The sequence below is a fragment of the Sinohyriopsis cumingii genome, chromosome 1 (genome assembly GCF_028554795.1).
Source record: "Sinohyriopsis cumingii isolate HCF-2022 chromosome 1, ASM2855479v2, whole genome shotgun sequence".
Classification (NCBI taxonomy): domain Eukaryota; kingdom Metazoa; phylum Mollusca; class Bivalvia; order Unionida; family Unionidae; genus Sinohyriopsis; species Sinohyriopsis cumingii.
Window position 1 is genome coordinate 148,884,278 of NC_142961.1, and position 25,069 is coordinate 148,909,346.

At 34.9% G+C, this 25,069-nt stretch overlaps 1 protein-coding gene across 1 annotated transcript in view; it reads right to left on the reverse strand.

Annotated features, from left to right (window-relative positions):
- Window positions 1-476: 476 nt before the first annotated feature.
- LOC149808127 (uncharacterized) overlaps window positions 477-25,069 on the reverse strand; it is a 33,746-nt gene continuing 9,153 nt past the window's right edge. The window contains exons 4-13 of the mRNA XM_089973610.1: window positions 23,395-23,535; window positions 19,766-19,861; window positions 18,413-18,433; window positions 16,418-16,527; window positions 15,886-15,916; window positions 15,107-15,186; window positions 14,033-14,114; window positions 12,811-13,370; window positions 11,928-11,961; window positions 477-3,401 (exon numbers count right to left, since the gene is read on the reverse strand). Coding sequence (XP_089829736.1) covers window positions 3,028-3,401; window positions 11,928-11,961; window positions 12,811-13,370; window positions 14,033-14,114; window positions 15,107-15,186; window positions 15,886-15,916; window positions 16,418-16,527; window positions 18,413-18,433; window positions 19,766-19,861; window positions 23,395-23,535 — 1,529 coding nt within the window. The 3' untranslated portion in view covers window positions 477-3,027. The remainder of the gene's footprint in view (window positions 3,402-11,927; window positions 11,962-12,810; window positions 13,371-14,032; window positions 14,115-15,106; window positions 15,187-15,885; window positions 15,917-16,417; window positions 16,528-18,412; window positions 18,434-19,765; window positions 19,862-23,394; window positions 23,536-25,069) is intronic.

The window sequence follows — 25,069 nt, forward strand, 5'->3', positions numbered from 1 at the left end:
CTAACAGCTGCCTCACCTGGCGCTCAGCATTAAGAGGTTAGTGTTTGGAATGGTCAGCCTCGTGTCAGGATAATGTGGCTGGGTAGGATATCATGCCACATGTCTGCGGCTTGATGACCCAGTGCTAGACATCACTATAAACTGCCACACTGCAGACATCGTAGTGATATGACTGAAAAATTGTTACAGCTACATTAAAAATCCAAATCACACACACACAGACTCACATCTTAAGACACCATCTGAAAGTCAGTATGGTACGAAAGTATTGTTCTCACAAGATAACTGCTTTTTAGGAATGGTATTAGCAGGGAACTTGGTCAAAACATTGTTCTTTTCAAACTTTTCCTCTTGGTATTACTGGTTGGTCTGTTTTATAATTTCTCACATGGAGTTTTTTCTCTCACCTGTACCTCATGTTAGGACCCTTATGGTCTCAAACAAAGCAACAGAAATTAAAAACCCAACAAGTTAAGTATAATTAAACAAACAATTTATTTCTCAAGAGCACAAAGTGAAAATTTTAAAGGAATGTACATTATTGTGAATTAAATCCCAAATAGTCCAAAAGTATAGTTTGTTCCAAATGAGTTCCAGGTCTTGAAAATGTGATTTTGTAATAAGTGCCTTGAATGAATTGTTGTGCTAACGGTCTTGATCCAGGTCTTGAAAATATGATCATGTACCAATATCCTTGAATGAGTTGTTGTGCTAACAGTCCTGATGTATCACAATGCTATAATCCAGAATGTCATTGAATCAACACACAATAATCCCAAAATAGGGTTATAGTCCAAACAGTATTAATAGGAGTAATGCACAATTTTGTTGATTATGACCATATACATCCCCACTTGACCTATGTCGCAGTAATGTTTTCTGAAGAAAATAAACTCAATCATCTTAATGGAAAAGTACCTGGTACTGTAAAAAAAATTGTTTCCAGAAACTTCAAAGGTAACAATCAAGGCTAGGTTTTGAACTCAAACCCATGTAAACATATCTTTGTAATGAGATATAAAAAAAGGTACACACAAAAATCTATTCTCAATCATGGACAAAGTTTAAGCACACAAAATAAGTTAAATATAAATTACACTCAGCAGAGCAGGTGAGATGTAGCATTCTGTGGAATTTTTGTTACATAATAGTATGAATCTTTATCATTACATATCTTGAAGTCACTGTCAGCCATCATTTGAGTCATTTTCTGATAATGAAATGTTAATTTGGAGAAACCTCATGGTCTTTCTAACAGCTTTTTATTGATATTCCAAGTACTATTTTTTTAAAGTACAATATATGCTGGATGCAGTGGATTTCCATTAATGCTATTTTAATAATGTCCTTAAAAAATAAGTTACTTTCGATAACTATGATATATAAGAAAGACTTTTTTTTAAAGAGTACCATTGTACAGGAAAGGTAAATCAAAATAGAAATAATTGAAACCCAGCTACTTTTGCATGATTAATGTTACTGGTGCATTCTGACAGAAATTCTGAGCATTGCATATCAAATTGAAATAACAATCATTACAGTCAACTTAAATTACCTCCATATCTAATACAAAATTTATTTAATCTCATATAATAATGAAAATAATGATTATTATTATTATTATTTCAACTTTTTTACTGAACCATGGAAACTTTTTCATCCTGCACTTTTGTGTAAAATGTCACAACTCTTAAGGAGAGGAAAATAGACTTGATGAATTTGCATGTTACATGTTTCATTTGTACACTGCATGCAGGGCTGTGGTTAAATTATTGGCAAGAAATGAGGGAACATGTCTAATTACTGCAAATTATGGTAGTTTTATTGCAGCACCTACATTGGTGGGGATCGGTACACAACCTTAAGTTTTTCAGTGGCAGCATCCATAGGTTCTTATGGTTCTAGGCTATTTCATTTGCATAAATTTCCTCAATTCCTTCATAGATTCTTCTCATACTTGGTGTCATTCCTTATGGCGCTAAGACAATTCATTCTTCAACAAGTTCACTCACCTCTATGACCTTGGACTCAGAGTCTTAGTCATGGAAAATTTGCATTAAGGTTTGAGTTAAATTTTATTTATTTAAATACTGAACCCAGTATGTTGCAAGACTCAATAAATCATTAACCTTGAAAATTGAATGCATACTGCATTAATGGCTGTAACTTGATGAATCCTTATGATGTTTAAATGCTTGTAACAAATTAAATGAAAAATAATGAATTTCAAGGAATAAATAACAGATCTATATTTTAACCATTATTAACAAGTTTGTACCAAACACAAGAGGGATGCATCTATACTACTTTTTCCCACATAAGCAGTTTTCTTTCAGTTCCTATGAACTAATAAATCTAGTTTTCTGCCTCCCTTGACACAATCTGAAAAAATCTTATCCTTCCCAAATACCTCGATAGATTCTCCCTCTTCATGGCATGCATCATTATGAAGTTAAGACAACATGCTCCTGCTTTGACCTTGGGGTCAATGTCACGTGTTTTACAGCAGTGCTTTGATTGTCAGCTTAACATACAGACCCTGGCTTTGTTGTTATTCATGTTTCTGTGTCAGTTGTGTTCTAATGTAAATGAAGAGTAAATATCTGCTTCTTTTATTTCACACACATTTAATCATTTCACATAAAATTGATACACATGCATTTATATACAAGTTCAGATTTGTTTAGGCTTTCATATACATTTAAAAAAAAAAAAAAACAAGTAAATGGATGCTATATATAAATCAATGAGGAAAAAACCTTTAATTTGCATCAACACATGCTCCAGGGTAAAAGATAATCATCCAGTTTCAGTATTAGCCAAGTTCATGCTTTCTAAGGGCAAATGTGTAATGGATTTATTTTCAGAGTGACTTTCAATGTTTACTATCTGTTCAGTATTTCAAACATTGTAATGAAAAGGTGGGTTTAGATCTGAATGGATAAGGGTAGGAAATGGTGGTTTAAGGCACCATTATATACTAGATTTATTATTATCACAGGAATTTTTCTAATACCATTGATACTACTAGTTGATTTCTGTTTCATTTTTGCTTATTGTTGTACAAGGTTCCCTTTGTTTTGTTTTCCTCTTTTCTTTCCATTTTTTGTCAGTCCTTGATTTGTCACAAAGCCCCTGTTTCAAACTATAAATATCTACAGAGCAGCCACATTTCTCTATCTCTTGCAGTAATACTGACAAAATTACATCACGTCCAATATTGTCACGCCAATACAGAAGCATTTGGAACCCCTGCATGACTGCATCGTGGGGGTGATTGTGTATGCACCTCTGAACTGCATTTGCAGGAACTCCAAGTTGTAGAGCTATGATGGAGTGTGAAGCACCAAGTCCTTCAGAAATCTGTTCAAGGTCTTTATCCGTTGGGGTTCGATCTAAATCTGTAAAAATTAATATAAATGTCACCGGTGGATTAAGTTGTTGGTTTTCTTACTTTTGCTGAACATGCTTAACTGCGCAAGATCGACCCCCCCCCCCATCTTTGCATGTGCAGATTATTTGACCAAATGAAGACAAGAGGATTTCAAGACAGACTTCCATGCATTTAGCACACTGATAAAAACAGCAACACAACAAGACAGAGTGTACGACTTTTGTGCATGAATAAGAAAACAAAAGATGAGAAAATGTGTTGTCTTTTTATTGTAGGATATTTATTGACTGCTTCTACAACGTTGAAAGACTTTCCCGTTTGTTAGCAATTATTTTTCTTTGTGTTAAATGTTTAGAGGTGCTTGGTATACAGGTTTACCATGGTATTTTTTCTTGTATCATGTACCACAATACCTTTTCACTGTAAATGTACTTTGGTTGTCTCTGTCAGTTACGAATATACAGAAATTATCGAGTAATCTTGTTTGGAATTTAATGATACTAACAGCATCTTTTCATTTTCAATACAAAATAATTCAAAACTTTCTTTTATTATATGCAAAACAGTGATATTTGCCACAAATTAGTTTTGATTAGTACAAATATGATTATATTTATGATAATTTAATTAAATGTTCGACACGTGTCACATATGCTAATGTTGGGGCTAAATGGGATGTTGTGAATGAAATTCGCGCCAAATTCATTTTTTTAAAGGTATTTACTAGTTTATGTCAACGTCAACTACACGTATTCCTTTGTACTACTGCAAATCATTCTAATTTTTTCAGGAGCAATTGTTTTCTGTTTTAAGCTTACGTCATTTCTCAATTCCACTAAAATTTTCTCGTTTGATGAGTATGTTTGTTTTATGTTTACTGACCCTCTCTGATAACTATCTTTCTCAAGTGTTCGCACCCCATTCAAAGTTTCCATACCTGTTATAGCTTTAGTGTAGAAAAGTAAACTGTATATATCAGTGTCAACACTTCATAGTTTTATCTACAACCTCTCGAATGTCAGCACCATGTCTTTCAGAGGGTGCCAGCTATAGTGCAAGTTTGATCATCCGTTTTAATTACCTTTTTATATTACAACTAATACAACAACTGAATACATACATTAAAAAAAATTCATCTACTATAAAGTGATGACCATTTAACTTTTGGTGCTAAGCGTGCAATTTTCTTTTGAGCTGAAATATCTTAATTTCATTTTGTTTCAGATAATAAAATGGATACCATATATTATTTATACAGAAATCAGAACAAGATATTTTTCCGGATATTGACATATGGATCTTTTTTTTTAAAAGTGTCAGGCCCCTGTCCCAGAACATTAAATTTTGTTCGTCCTAATATAATCATGGTGTACCGTGGCAAGTATTGCAGTATATTCAAAATTATTTCCATGGTACCCAGCTCTAACGATGTTCCAATGACGTTTATAACGACAGGCAAATATCGTACAATAGAACAAAACTGACATTAAATGTCTTTCTTAACCAAATAACTAACTGCAAGTTGGTACACATGTTCGGAAAACATTCAGTGTTACATATCGGATTAGTCTGAAACTGAATCAGTCTAATTAGGAACGATAGGAACACGTAACAAAAAACAAAGGACCAAAGGAGAGACTTGGAGCGGAGGAGCAGACTGGACGTTAGGACAAAAACAAAAGATAAGTCATCATACAATGCTATATGCAATTTAAGTAGAAGAATGTAAACTAGGTCCAAACAAATAGCTCTGTTCAATCCAAACACGCGAACACACAAGCCACCAAACAACCTTATCAATAAATCAGTAAAAAAATAATGGATGTATCACAACTCCAAACAGCACCAATAAAGCATGCAAAACAAGCAAGATTAACGCAAGTCATAACAACCACAGCAAACTCCAATTCAACCAACATCACACTGGGACCCCAAATTCTGGTCACAAACACAGACCAAACAAACCACAAACCGGCAGACATAACTAACACCCTCACCGCCACCCCACCAACAGAAAGTACTAGAAATACAAAACTACACTCCAGGGAACAATATAAATACAATGCCAGTACTATCGCCAATCCTCTTCAAAGAAGCGGAAAAACCACACACAAATCAAGATATAGACACCACTATTCCAAATCTAACAAATTAATTTGACAGTAACCTACATACCTTAAACTCCCCACAATTAGACCACATAACCATAACCAGCACCCCAAATTTCACCAAAAATGAAATGACCAATTCTAGAAACATGCAAACAAAACAACAACAGGAAATCAAGCAAAAAACAATAAATCAAAACATTAGGAAAGAAACTATACACTCAAGCCAAACTCCTGGACCATCAGGGATAATAACAGCAAGGGAACCACCAACCTATGGGAACAAATCCAATGAATTAGACACTACCAAACTACCCGGCAGCATCACTAATGGCAACCCAAAGACCCCAAACAACTCAAAACACATACCTAGGTAAAGGCAAGGGCCCGCTAAAACCCCAAAATAAACCCACAAGTAAGGTTAACTCAAAACAGGAAATAAAACAACAACATAACCCCCAAAACCAAATTCATTCCATCGAACACACCATATACATAAACAGCAGGTAGTATTATGACAGCACTGGCCAAAATTCACACTGGACAATTCAAACTGATAAGACCAAGGCGAAACTATCTGATTGTCCAATGCAGCACAATTTAACAGGTGGAAAAATTAATCCAAATTGAAACTATACGTCCAATAAAGATCAAAGTAGAGAGACACCATAGCACTCAGAGGAAAACACGAGTCACTTTGAACTCCAAACACAGTGAAACCACAACTAATCTGGCTGAACCCATTAAAACCACTATCTTTAAAAAATTAATAGCACTAAACGGATACAACAAGGACATAAGCAATGAACTCCTACTTAATAAACTCACATCAAATGGAACACAGACCACCAAAGTCTATCGTCTTAAAAATCACAAGGGACAAGGAACAAACAAAGCAGTTATAGAGGCTACAGAGCCAATACCCTCAATAATAAAACTAGGACAGTCAGGAGTGTACCATAAGCTGAAAAACTACATAAATAGGCCAAGATTTTGCACCAAATGCCTGCACTGGGGACACTATGCCCTCAGATGTAGATTCAAACCAAGATGTAAGTATTGCGGAGGTCCACACAAAGGAGAATGCCACACAATTAAACAAAAATGTGCTAACTGTAAAGAAAACCATTATCCTAGATCGGCAGAATGCAGATTTGCAATAAAAGAGAAACAAATAGTGGACTTAATGATCGAAAAACACTTCACCTACCATTCTGCCAAAAACATTATCTGTAAAAACAACCCCAACACACCAAAATCTACCTCTGAAACAATCAATGAGCACCAAAACTCTCCAGATACAAACAAAACTGTCACCCCAAACATACCCAAACCTAACTCACACCCCAATACAGAATTAATACTGGAAGTAATGAACCTAACAACAGAAACCCTAATACAAGATCTCAGTAGCATAATGAGAACCCTCAAAACCATTTTCATCATACTAGCTGATTGGACCACAAGAGTAACAGATAAAGACAACGTCAAAAATGAATAGTACAAAAAATATTAAATCACCATCTGGCAATGGAACTGCACAGGAATCTTTAAAAACCTATCAGAACTGCAGAACAAACTGAATAATACAGCCGTAAAACCAGACGTAATCTGCCTACAGGAAACCCTCATAACACAAGAACATAAACGCCTGCCCAAACTACAAGGCTATACCCAGGGAATCTTTAAAAACAGACCGATGGGGCAGAAAGGGGGTGGACTAGCAATTTTTTTGATAGATCCACTAATCTACTATGAAATAATAGAAGTACCCCCTAACCTAAACATCAATAATAGCATCGAAATAATGTCAGTAATGATAAATATAGGAACCACAAACATTCAAATAATAAATGCATACAACCCAGGGGGTACCTTCTGCCCTACCAACCTAATCTCACTAAAGGCAATCACTAATAACAACAACAACAACAATCTAATTATCTGTGGCGACTTCAACGCACACAGTGAATTATGGGGAGGTAACAAGAAAGATCAAAGAGGGAAAATGGTTGAAAAATGGATAACTGAGAACAATCTGGTCATCTTAAATGACGGGTCGAACACTAGATTAAACCCTGAGGATGACACTCTCTTAGCCATAGACCTAACCATCACTACCCCAAAATTGGCTCAAATCAACAAATTGGTGGGTGGATCAAGAAGATACGTTAGGAAGTGACCATTTCCCCATCACAATCAATATTCAAACAAAAACTCAACATATTTCAAACGAAACCCCACCTAAATGGAGATACCAACAGGCAGACTGGGACCAATTCCAATTATTACTAGCTAGAGTAAATCCAGATAACTTAGATAGCCCAAGTATTGACATGTATTATGATAATATAACAGACACAGTTATAGAGGCAGCTAACCGATGCATCCCAAAGACAACTAATATCCAAAATAAATACCCTGTGCCATGGTGGACTAAACAGTGCATTATAGCACATAAAGACAAAAAAAATGGCCTTAAATAAATATAAACGCACCAAAAATTCTATCTACTTCCAGCAATATAAAGATAAAGAAAAAGCACTAAAACAAACTATAAAAACTGCTAAAATTAATATATGGCAAACCTTTTGCTCTAAACTGAGTCTAAAATCAAACTCAAAACAAATATGGGACAAGATAAAAGCCATAAAAGGGAAAGCAACTACCTCAGCCCCAAAAATTAAAAATGCCATAACAAATAAAGATAAGGCAGACCTCCTAGCGAAGCATTTTTCGAACATGAGTAGCAACAATAATCACACCAGAAACTTTCAAGAACACAAAAAACTAATGGAGGAAACCCAACCTCAAATGTTTCAAGACCAAGAAACAAAAGAATCTCACGTAAATAGCGACATCACAGTACATGAATGGGAGATAGCCCTACGATCCAAAAACGAAACATCCCCTGGTAAGGATCAGTTAGGTTACATTATCTACAAAAAACTACCTATCAATATAACAATAGCCATAATCAAACTCTTTAACAGGATATGGGATAAAGGCCAACTACTCACCAAATAGAAACAGGCCATAGTAATACCAATCCCCAAGCTAGGTGAAGATCCCAACAACATAAATTCGTACCGACCCATCTCCCTTACAAACAATATTTGCAAAATAATGGAGACAATAATCGCAAATAGGTTAAAACACCACCTAGAAACCAATAACCTAATCTCCATAAATCAATGTGGCATTCGGAACAGACGGTCCACCACTGACCAACTTCTCAGACTGGAAACAGACATCAAACTCGTTTTTAACGCACATAGAAAAACCGATAGTAACCTCATACCGGTTTTTCTACACCTAGAAAAAGCGTTCGACCTAGTATGGACCAATGGACTAAAGGCCAAATTAAACCAATTTAGAACAACTGGACGCTTGTTCAATTGGATTGGCGATTTCCTCACAGGCCGGAAAATTACCACAAGAATAGGCAACACACATTCGGAAGAATTTTCACTTGAAAATGGAACACCGCAAGGCAGTGTAATAAGTCCCCTATTTAACCTAATGGTAAACGACCTTGACCTCAATGCAGCCGCCGCAAAAATAAACTTGTCACAATTTGCAGATGATAGTGGCATATGGAGGAATAGAAATACTGCCAATAACACAGTAGTTAAAGAAATCCAGCAGAGCCTAGACAACATAGGGAGATGGGCGGACAAATGGGGTTTCAAAATATCTCATGAAAAACTGTGGCAATCATATTCACCCCCAAACGAAATAACAACCTAGTCTATCCAAACTTCTATATACAAAATCAATTAATCAAATACGTAACAGTAGTAAAATTCCTAGGAATGTTCTTTGACAACCACCTCACATGGAAACAGCACATTGAACAACTCACCCAGAATTGTAACAAAGATCTCAATTTACTCAGGAACATCACAGGGACTGACTGGGGATCCAACCAGGAAACCCTCCTCACGATATATAAAACCCTAATTAGATCAAAACTGGATTACGGTTGCCAAGCATATAACTCGGCTAAGCAACCTGTACTACAAAAACTTGACACTATCCAGAGAAAAGCCTTACTATTATGCACAGGAACACTCTCCTCAACATCGTTAGAAGAACTACAAACACTAACAGGAGAACTACCCTTAAAATTACGTAGGCAAGAACTGCTCCTCCGATACTCCATTCGATTAGATACCCACCCAGACAACCATCCCACCAAAATAGCTATAAATAAGTGTAAAGTTGTCTTCAAACCCAAAATCATACCCACCACACCAAGTGGCAAAGTAATCCTTGAACTAAGAGAAAAGATACCTCTACTAAAAAAACAGGTAACAAACAATACAGACCAGAACAAATCACCATGGTTACAAAAACCACCAAGGATTAACGCTGAAGCTACCAAATTAGGCCATAAGAAGGACAAGAAAACTTACCAAAACCTGTACTGGTAAACGAAATCAACCAAAAATACCCGGACTATGTTAAAATATATACCGATGGATCAAAAACAAACAACCCACCAAGAACAGCAGCAGCAATAGTCATCCCTAAATTCAATATGCAAACGGGATCCAGATTACCTGACTATTGCTCCATTTACACCACTGAATTCTGGGCTATACTTGAATCACTACAATGGATCAAAGACAACCAAATACCTAAAGCAGTCATTATAAACGATTCCCTAAGCGTTATCAAATCGATCCAAAATCGCAATACACACTCTAGGGAACAATTCCTCGACTGAGCATGCCAATTAATTGACGATATCACCACAGCACATCAATTAGTCGAGCTCATGTGGATACCATCGCACATTGAAATCTCTGGCAACGAAACAGCAAAGTTGAACAAACCAAACTAGGAGATCAAAACTCTATCAAGCTTAACTATAGCTCTACAGAAGCAATAAGCTTCGCACAAACATATATAGACCAAACATGGCAAGATTTTTGGAATTCCTCCACAAAAGGTAAAAAGCACCATGAAACCCAAAAAACCGTAGATAGGAACATACGGCTACCTAAGGGTACCTATATAGAACAGAAAACCTTAAACAGGATAATAACTGGAAAAACTAAACTAGCAAGCAGTTTTGGAAGGTTTATAGGACCCAAACCAGCAACCATTAACTGCTTTAACTGCCACACCACAGAAGATCTACACCACGTATTCAATATATGCCCAAAATATCAACCCGCTCGGAAAAAATTTATCAAAAACCAAAAAGAGATTGGATCACCACACACATACTCAGAGTTGCTTATGGACTCCAATAAAAATAAACAATCAGCATATAAAAATATAAATAAATTCATAGACTCAGCAGGACTTAAGAACAAAATATAATTACTATCCCCACAAAACCAAAAGACCCAGTAACTAGCTAAATAAATTTAGAACCCACCACATAAAAACCCATAACATATCATTCAATTTTATAAAAGTATTAATAAATAATTCACTTACGAAGCACCTATAAAAAACTAAGGAAACCGCAAAATCGGATGTCCTAGCTGTCCTTAACGAACCGAGTAATCAGCTAGGACTCCGTTCCTAGATGTCCTTAACGAACCGTGTAATCGGCTAGGACCCCGGTCTCTTGCTAAATAAAGTATAAATAACATTCAATCTCTAAAAAAATTGATAAATAAATAACTTAAAGAGGCAATATCTAAAAACTTATAAATAACATAACGTAGGAAGCACACCCTAAACACCTCGACTAGTAATACCATAATAACCTTGAAAATCTCTCTTCATACATGATTTCTACTAAGAACTTCTATAAAGAGCATAGAACATTTCCCCCCCCCCCTTTTTTTAAGAATATTTTGAAGAAGAAGAAAAAAAAATCGCAAAAAATCGCAAGAAACACCAGGCAAATGCAACAAGAAACCAGCGATGTAAAGCAAACAAGACCGTTCCCGAGCTCTCCTTCCCACTAATGACAGCCAATCATTCAACTGTAAGGGACCTTTATGGACCCACAGATTGAGGCCAAATTATCAGGGTTCCTTGAATCCATAAAAGCCTAGGGGAGGTGGCACCATTCCCTCCCCAGGAACAACTAGCAGGCTGCGGTGCAGTCAGAAAAAAAGTGGCACATGCACAATTGTGCGCACGCCACTATAATTAAACTCAACAACAACAAATAGTTTTATTTTGTTAAGCCCGGTCTTAGTCAACAAAATTACGAGAGAAAGAATACGAATTTTTATCTACTACATATGCACGATTTCGTACTCTCCGTTTTCTCTATTCTCTCGTTGAGTGTACAGTTGCTTGTGTGTGAAAAGTCCTTGGAAAATTATACAAAGTCTTTCCTTTTTAAACCAGACAATAACTGGCGAATTTTTTCTCAACTTGTTCAGATTCTTAATAATTCTGTTCCATGTTAAAGCCCAAGGCAAGTTGAAGAAAAGTTAGGTCGCACTTACCTAATCGTTCTACAGGATGTTTCTTAAAAGGGATCTGAAATATTGAGGCAAATATGAAAGAGATACCTCAAATTAAAATACACAGGAATGATTAGACAGCAAATTATACGAGTAGCCCCATATTTTAATTCCGGAGGCATAACCTTTTGAAACGATTATATATATGAAAAAGCACTAAGCTTGTTTTAACCGAAAATGTTATGGCGGGAATTAAGTATGATTTTAGCTATTATTAAACAACATGAAAAGATCAATTTTTTATTGTATTCTCCGCTCGGTGTTATAGTGTGTTGTGAACACATAAAGTATGCTATATAAATCGATATATATTTAAATTTCTGACAACTTTTTTCCCTCCTGATATTCTCGAAGTATTTTGTTTTTAGTCCTGTTCAATACAGTAAAATACATTTTAAGTGTGTACAAGCCTCATGGGAGAGTCTGTAATGCATTATTTCAGTTTTTCTGCATGTTAAAAGTAATTTTGTTTCATTCATATATTTATATATATATATATATATATATATATATATATATATATATATATATATATATATATATATATATATATATATATATATACACTTGCTTATATGACGAGTCCGAGTCCAACTGCGAACTGATCCAGATCTACCTTTGTATAATGCGCCGGTAGATCTGGGTCTGTGCAGTTTGTTAGGAGGAGTCAATGGAACAAGCAACATAGATCCTGATCTACAGGTACGTTATGCTACAGAAGATCGGGATCTTTGTTTGCAGTTTGACACGACTTATAAGCGAGTATGTACGATATTACAACATATACAAATTAAAATTGTTTGGAAAAATAAAATGGGATACATCCAATGATGTGTTTATTTTGCATCCCTCTAAGATGACATACCTCATACTTGAACCAGGTGTACAGGTACTTGTTTGGATGAATCACATGTGTGTCACTCAAATTTAAATGAAAACAAGGTAATTCCTCCTCAGTCGTATTCCTCAATTTTTCCACTTTCCATACACCATGCTTAGTATCCAGACCATCCTCAAATGTTGACTGCTCACATTTAATGTAAGTCTGAAATGTTGCCCTCTTTGGTAGGTATTTCATGATTGCAGAGGTTATGAAGTCTCGGACCTGAAAACACTGCTTTTGGACAGGTTCTTTATTTGTACCGAATCTTACCAAGCAAAATTCAATTGCAGGAAACCTCCTACATTGATACAGAAAAATTTTGGACGAACCATTTTCATCTAAAGTTATAATGGCACCATTTGAAAATAGGCCAGGTCCATCCGCTTCTGGATGATGGAACTTTGAGACTGTCTCCTGTTTCACATAGGGAAAAATATCCTCCATGTCAGTGTTTTCAAATAAGAAAGTGAAAATCCCACTGGTTCTGCTGTATCGTCCAAACGATGAAATATCTCTTCTGTTCAAGATTGGCAGCTCTGGACCTGTTTTAACAAACATCAGTATGATTGATAGAACTGAACCAAGAGTTATTTACTCGATGTTTCTAGAGACAGTAAGACACTTTAACTTAGTTCTCTACGTTTCCAAGTACAGCTATACTCATTTCTATGTGCGAAAGACGTAGAGATGGAAAGTTTTTATAAATTTCAACCCTGACAATGTTGAAACAATGGTTGCATTACAAAAATTCCTGTTGTGCAATTTTTTAAACGACCAGAAACATTAAAATATTACGTCCCACTCATTTCCTTTACAAAAGATACGACATGCATTTTTTAATTAGTTTAAAAAGTATTTAATATGAAGAAAAAAATGCAGACTGGGGATTTTTACTAAGCAAAAGTATGCCCCCCCCCCCAAAGAAATTTCTCCTAGCAACCATTTCCGTCATTCCAATATTAATCAGAGTTGAAGTAGTTAGAACATGAAGTAGATATTGGTTTCAGTTGTACAGTAAAAATAAAGAATATCTGCTTTTTTTAAGTAGTCAAAAAGTAATTTAATGGCAATGTTCACTTCATATAAAGTTGGTCTTATCCTACTTAATTGCCATCTGAACAAAAAACTCTATGGAACACATCTAAAGCATTGTTTATCTCTGTCTCCGATCTTAGAATTTGACCGCATGTCAATTCACACTTACCTGCCGGGAAGACTACCCGAAGAAGAGGAAAGTAGACTGCCCATTGGTCATCAGTATACAGGCAGAATATGATTCGGTCCACCTAAAGAACAAACGATGTTTTGGATTGAATATAGGTTTGTGTGTGTGTGTGTATGTGTGTGTGTGTGTGTGTGTGTGTGTGTGTGTTAGATTTAGTTAACGACTGATTTTACAGATGGGTGCACTGAAACCTAGAGAATACTGATACTGCATATTATTAATCACATGACCCTACACGTACGGGAATTTGGGGTTAAACCCTGGAATGCACAAATTCAAAATGATCGCTGTACCGCTGCACTTGTTCAGTATCATATTCTTGGTACCCAGATATGCAATTTATTTGAAAATTAGCATGCAAGAAAGCAGCAAAGACATTATTAAAAGTTTTAGTACCAGTTTTAGTCTGACTGAAATTTCAGAATGTCAAACTTTTAAAACTTCGAGTTGGAGCTTTAAGTGTTTGATTACGGGTCCAGATCTCGTATTCTGATTCTTATTAATCAGAAATCGGGGACTAATAGATGCATGCTATCATGGGCCGAATCTGAAATATTAATGCATATATACTTCAATAAAAAAATTGTATTATCTGTTGTGGATTAATTTATCGTCATTGTTATCAATTTGTGGGCTTTTGCGAAGCACAGTCTTGTTAGCACTAAAATTCGTACTAACATTCTTTTTATTTCAAAATTACTGTTTTTTGGATGCTTCAGCTCCTTGTTTGTATTATCCACGAAATGAACGAAAATTGGTACTACGCTAAAAAGTTTATTGACCATTGAAAAATGACTAATTCAAGTTGAAATGCCACTAAAGAAAAATGGACGATAAAACGTTACGTATTGTCCAGATTAGGTTGGACATAACAAAAATTGAAGAATGTACATGGGATTAAGCAATAAGTTCTGCCAAGTTAGACAAGTAACCGTGTCACCACTCAAACTTACTCTGCATTATGAATTTCCGATAGAAAAATAATTTCGTTATTATACTTTTGTCATCAATAAGAACACTTTTTTTTCAAACTCCTCTTTTTTCAATACTAACCATATTTTTATTGTCGTCATTGTCGAGCCAATGTCTGACAGCAGTCAGCGCAACAGCTGCGGATTTTTGAAGAGGAAAACCTGAAAATGGAAATATGGTTGCCGCCATGATTAGAGCTATATTTGAAACGACATGCATGAAATTTGCACAATTCGTTGATATTAGATGGTTATGTACAGTACATAGATAGATGAGTTCCAAGTATTTCTTACATAATTTTACAAAGAAATCTTACTTAAAAGAGAATCAAACATGTGCACATTGAGTAGGTTATGCCAGTATTTCAAATCTATTATGAAGAGTAAGCTTTGAAGTTTTAGTTAGTACAATGTAACAGTTTAAGATTTTTCCTTCTACTGTAAGAAATTAAAATGGTTAATTCGTGTGAAGACTATTTTGAATGCCCCCTCCCCCGCATCCCACTCCCGTGAATGGGTTAAAATCGGAAGTGCTTATTCTGATCTTTCAAGAATTGCCTTGCCCCAGAAATGTCTTTTATGATCATGTGTAAACAAAGAGATGAAGTTTTGATGTATTATGTTCCTCAGTGATTCTGAACTTAAAAAAAAAACAACAACTCATATCCACGTAATTAAACATAATTTTGAATCTGGAGCACATTTTATTCTGTGTTTGATTTAAGAATAGAAGTAAATTCTTACAGAACTCCAAAGGCAAATATTTATGGGGTATTATAAAATTTTGAGAGACGAGAGTAAGCATGTTGTAAAACTAATATATCATATTACACCTGAGAGCTGCTTAAAAAAGATACATACCTCTAAAACCAGAACACAGGCAAGGGATGGCCTAGAAAAAAATGTAAGATATAACAACACAAGGGAATATTATATTATTCACTTTCGTGCAAATGTCTTCCAGATAATGAATAGTGTTACCAGCTTCCAGTAGCTACCGACATATTGTAAGGTTGATGAAAAGAATATACATTCAAGAAAGCAAACACGATTATGTTACTACAATTTAGATTTCTATAAATCAGACAAGAAACTTTAATACGCTATCTACGCGCTTAGAACCAACTAGGATTGAGATTTGACACAAATCATTCAACTGACTTCTTCAAAATAATAATACTGGCACAAACGTAAGTGGCTATAATTCGAGGGCAAATTCACAGATCAATACTTTATTCATTCTTTAGGAGTCTAAAGTGCATGATGGGTAGTGACAAATCTATTAAATGTTTTTTAGAGTTTCCTTTTGAGCTTTACTTTTGTACCAAGAAGGTTTTGGTCATAATTTTCAGGAAACTAAAGAATGGAAGAAAGATGGAAAGAAAAGACTTACCACAGTTCGGAGTTGTTTTGCAGGGATTAGACTTAGTACAGCATTATAACATTGTTTAAGAATGTCTTCGTCCGCTTCATTTGGGTCGGGACCAATGGCATGAATCACGTCTATACACGGAAATAAACGAATGGAGTCATTAAACGCGGACCGTTTACTATACTTCTGATCACCGATCTACACATATGCTACAAGAGTTGATAACAGTTAGGAAAGCGTTAGCGGAAGTTAAGCGAAAGTCTGCGACTCATGAATGAAGATTTTAATCATTTCCTATATGATATCCATGTCAAAAATGCTTGTATATGATATAAAACCGTAATCGTGTGTTATTTACAACTGACTTATTATTAGCTAATAGTCAATTGATTGTAATCCAAATTTAAATGGCGCACAAGCCAGTTTTTCCCCAAGCAAAGTGTGAAAAATGATGTAGTTACACCTGTTGTGCATACGTAATCTTAGATGATGGGTGCCGTGCTAAGGTCTGATACCTAACTTAACAAATATTTCATCAAATTGCGTACGTAAAAGTATTAATCTTTATTAATCCAAATGTGTGGGTTTATTTCAAAATAAAGTACAAGTTTAAAAGAAATATCGATTTTGTATAAAATGCTGAACGAATAAATATTTGTGGTAGTCTCAGTACTTGCGATTCGTCAGTTCTATTGACATCGCCAATAATAATTTGGCCCTCTGCCTCTCTTCTCCATCTTGGTTGAATAGTCAAGTTGCATTTTAAGCACATTTATATTCGCTTATAAGACAAGACCACATGCAAACTGCACAAACCAAAATCTGACGTAGCATAATGCGCCGACAGATCTGGATCTATTTATTTTGTTAAGAGTAATCAGTGTAACAAATAATATTAACCCTGATCTGCAGGCGGATGAGGATCTATGTTGTTAGCAGTTGGACTCGTCTTATAAGCGATTACAGACGGTATTAATGTTGTTGTTGTTTTGTTGTTGTTGTTGGGTTTAACGCCATTTTTCAGCACAAGATAGGCTATACATGGTGGCCAGTATAACTGGTGGAGGAAGAACCCTGGAAAACCCCGGGAAGAACCACCGACCCACGAGAAGCTACTGGCAAGCTTTCTCATGTACCAACGTTAGCCGAGCCCGAGACTCGAACCTACGCAGACAGCGGTGAGATGGCAGTGATCCGGAACGGTGAGCGCTTTAGACCACTCGGCCACTCGGGGCCCCGACGGTAGTAATGGATTACAGATTTGTACATAAATTTCCATATTAATGCTGTCCTTTGCTGACCCATTTACTGTTGAGTGAGAACGGTACGGTTAGTGAATACAAGAAAAAATGGAGATTTTTAATCCGATTATATTGAAAAAGATCACATATCATGCAATATAAATAAACGTTAAAATGACAAAATCTCAAGACCGCTCGGTGGCTAAAACATCCGCTTTGAATGCGGGAGTCGTGGGTTCGAATCCCAGCCTAGTCATTACCAAAGACTTTTTTAAAATGAAACAATCAGTTGCCTCGCTTGGTGCCAGGATAATTTGACTAGGTGGGACATGATACCACATGTCTGCGGCATAATGCCTCAGTGCTAGACATCACTAAAAACTGCCACACTGCAGGCATCGTAGCGATATGACTGACTGTTAAAGCTACGTTACAAAATCAAAAAAAAAAAACAAAACAAAAAAAAACAACACCTAACGTCAAAACAGGGATCAAGTTATGGAACATTTTTTGTGCTTAGTTATTGATGGCAGACGCATCTTGAAATATTAGATGTTAAACAAGACTTTATTTCTTTGAAGGCGTTTATAAAAATAAACTCCAAAGTCTCTTGTTAAAAGTGATTCTAGTAATCGCAAAATAGTTGTAAGAAATGAACTGCTATAAATGTCGTAGCGTGGAAAACATGGTCGATTATGCGAAACAATTCAAACTATGTCAACAATAACTGGAGAAGGGGAAAAAAAAGTGTTTCTTTAAAAAGATTATTACTTACATTTGGCGTTAAGGTCAAAGCCTGTAATTGAAGATACATAAATAATCATTGACTGTTGAAGATACATAAATCAGTGACTATCTACACAGAAAATTGGTATGTTTTTCTTTTAAATTTTTTTTAATGTATTATTCATAATAGGGACTGAAATATGTAAGAAATACTTCATCTGTCACAAACCTAACAACATAAACAAAAACAATAAACAATGTTCTTAAAAAGAAAAGTAAAAACAACAACAACAAACATATAAACAAACAAATAAACAAAACTGGTCCATAACTAACGAGCACTTTTAAATATACGTTTAACGAGATACATTTTATATGAAGTATATTGAAGTAACTGCTGTTACATATATTTGATTTAATTTAATTGTCTGTTTGTAAGTTTTACATTTTTTATTTAATTTCATTGCATGTCACTGTAATGTAATTTTGTCTACTAGGAATTTGATATTTTCCAGAAAATTCAGTTTGACCTGAATCTTTTCATAAATACCTAATAACAGAAACACTGTTTCTAGTTTTGACTTGGTTCCTGACCTTGATTCAGAAATCAATGAGACAAGTAAACATCATTTTATTTTTATTCTGTTCTTGGAGTAAAATGATCGATTCTTATCAAGGTCATACTGGGAGTAAGTAATTTTATATGTAAAAAGCCTGTATTTCGCAATTCTGGGTTTTCCGAAATTGCGCAGTATTCAGGTTTTATACCAATGTCTATAGAGAAATTAATTAGTTGGGCTTTTACACTGGAAAGTGTGTGTCTGTGACCAGTTTGGAGTTATATTTTAGTTTTTATTCAAATTATTTGAATTCTAAAAAGATTAATTCTTTTTCCTGGAAATATTTGAGTGCTCATATAGAATTCTTGGACAAAGACATTTCTCTAAATTTTATTCGGAAATTCAAACACAGGAATATTATTGTTTGTGAATCAACAAAGAACTGTAGACAACAGCACAATACTGACTACAGTATACGTAATCGCCTTCCATTTTGGATTTTTCGTCGGGACACGAAATCAAATTTCATTAGAACATATTATTATTAGGACTTCTAAAATTTAATTCGTGGATTATTCTTGGATTATTTTTGGATTTGATTCTTAAAACCATAAGTTCTTATTTTTTTTCAGTTTTACAGTGTTTCACCAGGGAAATAAATTATTTGTTAAAGACTGCAAAGAACTGTCCCTATACGATTAGAAAACTTTTAAGTTCAAATAACTGAGTATGTGATATGCCAACTTCACACACACACACACACACACACACACACACACACACACACACACACACACACACACACACGAGCAGAGCAAAACAATATGTAAATAATGGCTCACCATCTGTGATGACAGCTGTTCCCTTCCTACATTTCCCAATACGTTGACATGCCTTCCACAAACGGGGCCCTGCCGCGTTGTTAATGGCTAAAGACACTAAATGTTAAAAAGAAAATTAATGTGTTATTTGCAGACGGCATGAATGCATGTTCAGTTACGAATGGCACAAGTAAGCAATATGTAAAATAAAAATATAGCTCGTGAAATACATTAAATACTAGTAAGCTCTTTTAAAATGTAACGTGTACAACATACTTATTAAAAGTTATATATATATACGTCATTTCTGTAAACATTGGATCACGTGTTATTTTGGGTCAAAAATCCATTTTGTATCAAGAGAGAACGATCGTACTTTAATTAAGAGAAGTGATGTTCATAAACTGTACAAAAATGTCCCACATTTCTACCCTAATTGCATATGAAAATGTGATTTCTAAATGTCAACATAAAGACCCACTCCATGACCTTCTTGAACTTGTAACCCAGAAAATCCTATGTACTATGTGACTTTTAGAATCATATAAATAAATACATTATATAAAAGATGGAAATGTATACCTTAAAACAATTTTGCATCTTAATCCAAGTTTCCAATTTCGCGAGAAGTTGTCCCACAAGTACAATATCGTCTGCTACCCAACGTGTCAACTTGCCGCTAGAACGGCATTTTCAAGAAATTCACCGGCGTATTGTCTGTTTCTAAATTATTTAGTAATTCTTTCCCATAAACAAGACGTTGTAAACACATTACATCATATTCATTGTTGTTTCTCTTCCACATAATAACTTATTTTTTTTATATAAAATGTTGAACTTTACTAATTTTTTTACAAATCGGTTTAGTTTGCTTAATATCTCTTGCCATTTATTGGCATTGTTACATTGAATTTTGTAAAACTAGCTATAACCCTGACCTAATTACTCGACTGAAATGCTGATAGAAACATTCGAAAGTAATGTATTTCATTTCTATTGCTCGATGGATAAACATTACATATTTTTAAATCTGTGCGCAGAATAGGCCGACATATTGCCAGTCACGAAAACACGGGGGTGGTATCTCGTGTGTCCAAAATTAATCTTATTTTGAACAGAATATTTTGGTGACAATTGCGTCTTTTTAAATGGTAAGCATTGCAGTAATTTATTTTCGTCAATCGGTCGAATTCGGTAAGCGTTTTGCTCCAATATTGGAGACGGAAATCTTTGGTGCGCAGAAATGCCCGAAAGCATTGTATATATACCATTGGTATAACAAAGTATGATCCGCCTATGGCACAATAATACGAATATATAAACATATTTGAAAATGTGTGCTGTTCTATTCCTATCGATTAATTATGAAATTCCACTCATTAATCATTAGTGACGTATGAAAATAACGAAAAAGTAATAATAATCCCGTTTTGTAAATGAATTTAACATGGTACACAATTTCATCGCAGTCCTTTCCTTTCCCATCTTCCCCTCCCTTCTCGTGCATAAGGGACAAAATACGCAGAAATCGGGAGTGAGAAAAAAAAAAGAATTTGAGCTGAATGAAAACCTTGAAACTGAACTTGCACCATATAACCTACAAGAAATATGGTTCGTCGTATCGGTATGTGTATATTTCCCTTTGGTTCTATCTGCAGTATTCATATAATTAATGATTCAAAGTTGCAATAGCCTGTCGGTTACGCGGCAGACTAAATGTAATGTATTGAATGCTTTGTTGTTGTTTCTTTATTCTATTATAAAGTTCTAAAGCTCGGTTATTATTAATTAAATATGAAAATATCCAAAGGCCTCCCACCCACCCACCCCTCTCTCTCTCCCATCGTAGCAAGACGGGGTAAAATCAATGAAAATCCTAGCATAGGTAATTTTCTCTTATGTCATACCACGATGTCTCTGGATCTATGAAGAATGATGGTAAATGTTAAGTCAAACCGACCGAAGAGAGAGAGAGACAATTTTGTGGTCGTTAGTAATGTAATTAAAGCCGAATAATGACTTAGGTAAACTGTCAATATATTAAAATTACCTCTTGCTGGTTTGTCATTTCGCTTAGTTTCTATTCCACACTAAATTACATGCGCGTGTACGTGAATGGCTGACATTTCAGTGTTGTTCCACGCGTACAAAATGATCTGCTACCCAACGTATCAACTAGCCGCTAGAACAGGATTCTCAAAAACTTCCCGGCGTATAGTCTGTTTCTAAATTCTTTAGTACTTTTTACCCATAAACAAGACGTTGTAAACACATTATATCATATTCATTGTTGTTTCTCTTCCACATAATAGCTTATTTTTATAAAAAATGTTGAACTTTATTTTTTCACAAGATCGGTTTAGCTTACTTAATATCTCTTGCCATTTATTGACATTGTTACGTTGAATTTCGTAAAACTATCTTTAAACCTGTCCTAATTACTCGACTGAACTGCTGACAGAAACAGCCCAAAGTAATTTATTTCATTTTTATAGCCCGCTGGATAAACATGACATCTTTTCAAAGCTGTGCGCATTGCAGTATTTTATTTTCGTCAATCGGTCGAATTCGGTAAGAGTTTTGCTTCAATATTGGAGACGGAAACCTTATGTACGCAGAAATGCCCTATAGCTTTGTATTCGTATTTGATATAAATAAAATATATGTACAGTATGTACGCTGAATCAATGATATACCACTCGTTGTATAAATTGCTCATTAAAAGGAAACTCGGCAAGCGTCGTTTCCTCGTAATGAAACATGTATACATCTCGTGGTATATCACTGATACAGCGTACATAAGATACATATATTATCTGTGTGTGTGTGTATATATATATATATATATATATATATATATATATATATATATATATATATATATATATATATATATATGCATTGCTACTAATTTTAAGTCTAAAATTAATTCCATTTTGCTTCTTTAAAGACTAAATTCAAGGTTAGCTTAACATTACTGATTTCAGGATTTCGTCACGGATTTTTTCAAATATGTAATAATTTTAAATTAAGATTTTATATCTTGATACCAGTATCAAAAGTAAGAGCAAATGTCCGCTTCAATTGTGATATAGATCTGTAATTTTATGATACACAGCGACAAAGAAAATGTCAGTAAAAAGAACTATCTTTCCTGCTTCTGAGTTAATCAATTTTAGCTTTCGATTCGGGGTTATATTTTTTTATACTGAATTTGTATTGCTCCCCCTAGTTGAAATCCTTTTGCAAGTTCTAAAGAAGCTATTCGGGAAAGTTGTGTGCGTTTTACCCGGTTAATAGTTTTGGCCTGTCTTGCTTGTGTTCAGAATGTCAGCGGATTAGGTCGATTTTCATTATAGTACTATTTCAATGTAGGGTATAGCTGCTAGAAACGTTAACATAGCTTTGAACATTGAATGAATATATGAGAAAATGTCACATGCAACCATATTTTTACGTCTTCTGAGGTCGATTTTATTATCAACGCCAAAATAAGTTAAAATGTTAACCAGGTTAAACGCTTATTGTATTAAAATTACCTTGCAAAAAGGGTGTTTACATTTAAATATTTAAATATTTATCAAACACTGTTTCATGGTAACTTAATTTTTACACTGATTTAAACATAAATAATTATGATGTAGTCATACCTCCCACAGGTGCACAGTTTGCCAAGTCTTTATTTGCAGACGACACAATTGCATCCACATTCAGATTCGTGATGTTTGCCTTCAACACAGAGATTTTATCATTCACTTCTCGTCTCACTGGGAAGATGGGCTTTCCTGGTTCTTTAATACATAAAATAAAATCAATCAAAGTTCTTGGTTTTGATCCGATTTTAGGGGTTTAAGTTCGTTGGCAGGATTGCTGATTATCGGTTACCCCCCCCCCCCGAAGTAAACACCAAATCTCGATCAGATACTGTGTAAACAATAATTTCACATATGCAAAATTTTACATGTGTCAACCGAAATTAACAAGCGAATTAAAAGATACATACATACGAAAATCTATTTAAGTATGTGAAAAAGAATTCCACATATGTGAAATCGTTTATTTACTTTACATGTGTAAAAATAATCGTACGTATGTGAAAAATAATTATTTTAAACAAATTCCAGCTCCATGGATCATCAGCAACAGTGGACAATAAGTCTTGTCCAGGACCATAATGTTAAGAAAACTGTCTATTCCTTAAGAGTAAACAGCTAAATTATTGCATCGACCTTGCGAAACTGATCCTTTGAATGCTGGTAGATTCATGATTTGTGAAAAATGAAAAGCTCTATTTATGATTTCTCGATAGCAAAGGTATGGGAAGGTGTACCATCTGTATTTTAAACTGGGTCTCTATATAATACAATACAATATAATATCATATCCACAAACTGGACTCTAATATACATAATGGATACTTTACGCATTTCTTTTTGTAACTGTCATTCATTAACAAGAAATATACAAAATTGTAAGAGCTTTATGTGATATTTCCGATATTTGTTTCTTACAAGAATTGTGGCTTCTCAACATTGAGTTAGACTGTCTCTCATCCGTACACGACGAGTTCTATGGATCAGGGGAATCGCCGATTGAATCTTCTAACGATATTCATACAGGCAGACCTTACGGAGGTGTTGGGGTACTATACCGTAGATCTCTCGCACGTATTATAGAAGTACAACACCTCGATGATCCCAGATTAATAGGTATTACTATACATATGGGGGATTCCTCCTTGCTTTTTTGTCAATATCTATTTACCTTGTGATCTTGCGGAAAATTTGGGGGAATTTTTAGTTTATTTGGGCAAAATTAATTATTTTGTAGATAGTGCTAATACTCTAAATGCTTATGTAGTAGGAGACTGGAATGCTAATACGCTCAAATACATTCCCTTTGGAGATGAACTTCGCCTATTTTGTGACAAATATGGTTATATCATATCGGACTTAAAACTAATAGTAGACCACACAACAAATTTTACTTACGTCAGTGATTCACACAATACAGTGTCTTGGTTGGATTACTGTGTCTCAACACAGTCTGCTCATTCCGTTATAAGTGATATGAAAATACTACACACCCTAGTAGGGTCCGACCATCGTCCTACTTTAATGACTATCAAGAATGATCTACTTCCCAGATTTGATCCTTACATCAATGAACTCTTAAGCTTGAAATACAACATCAATTGGTCAGACATTACTTCTGACGAAAAACTGAACTATACTCAGACATCTGGATTCTTCTTAAATAAGATTGAGATCCCAAATGGTGTCGTGAACTGTAATGACCACGGTTGCACTAATCAGGTGCATATGA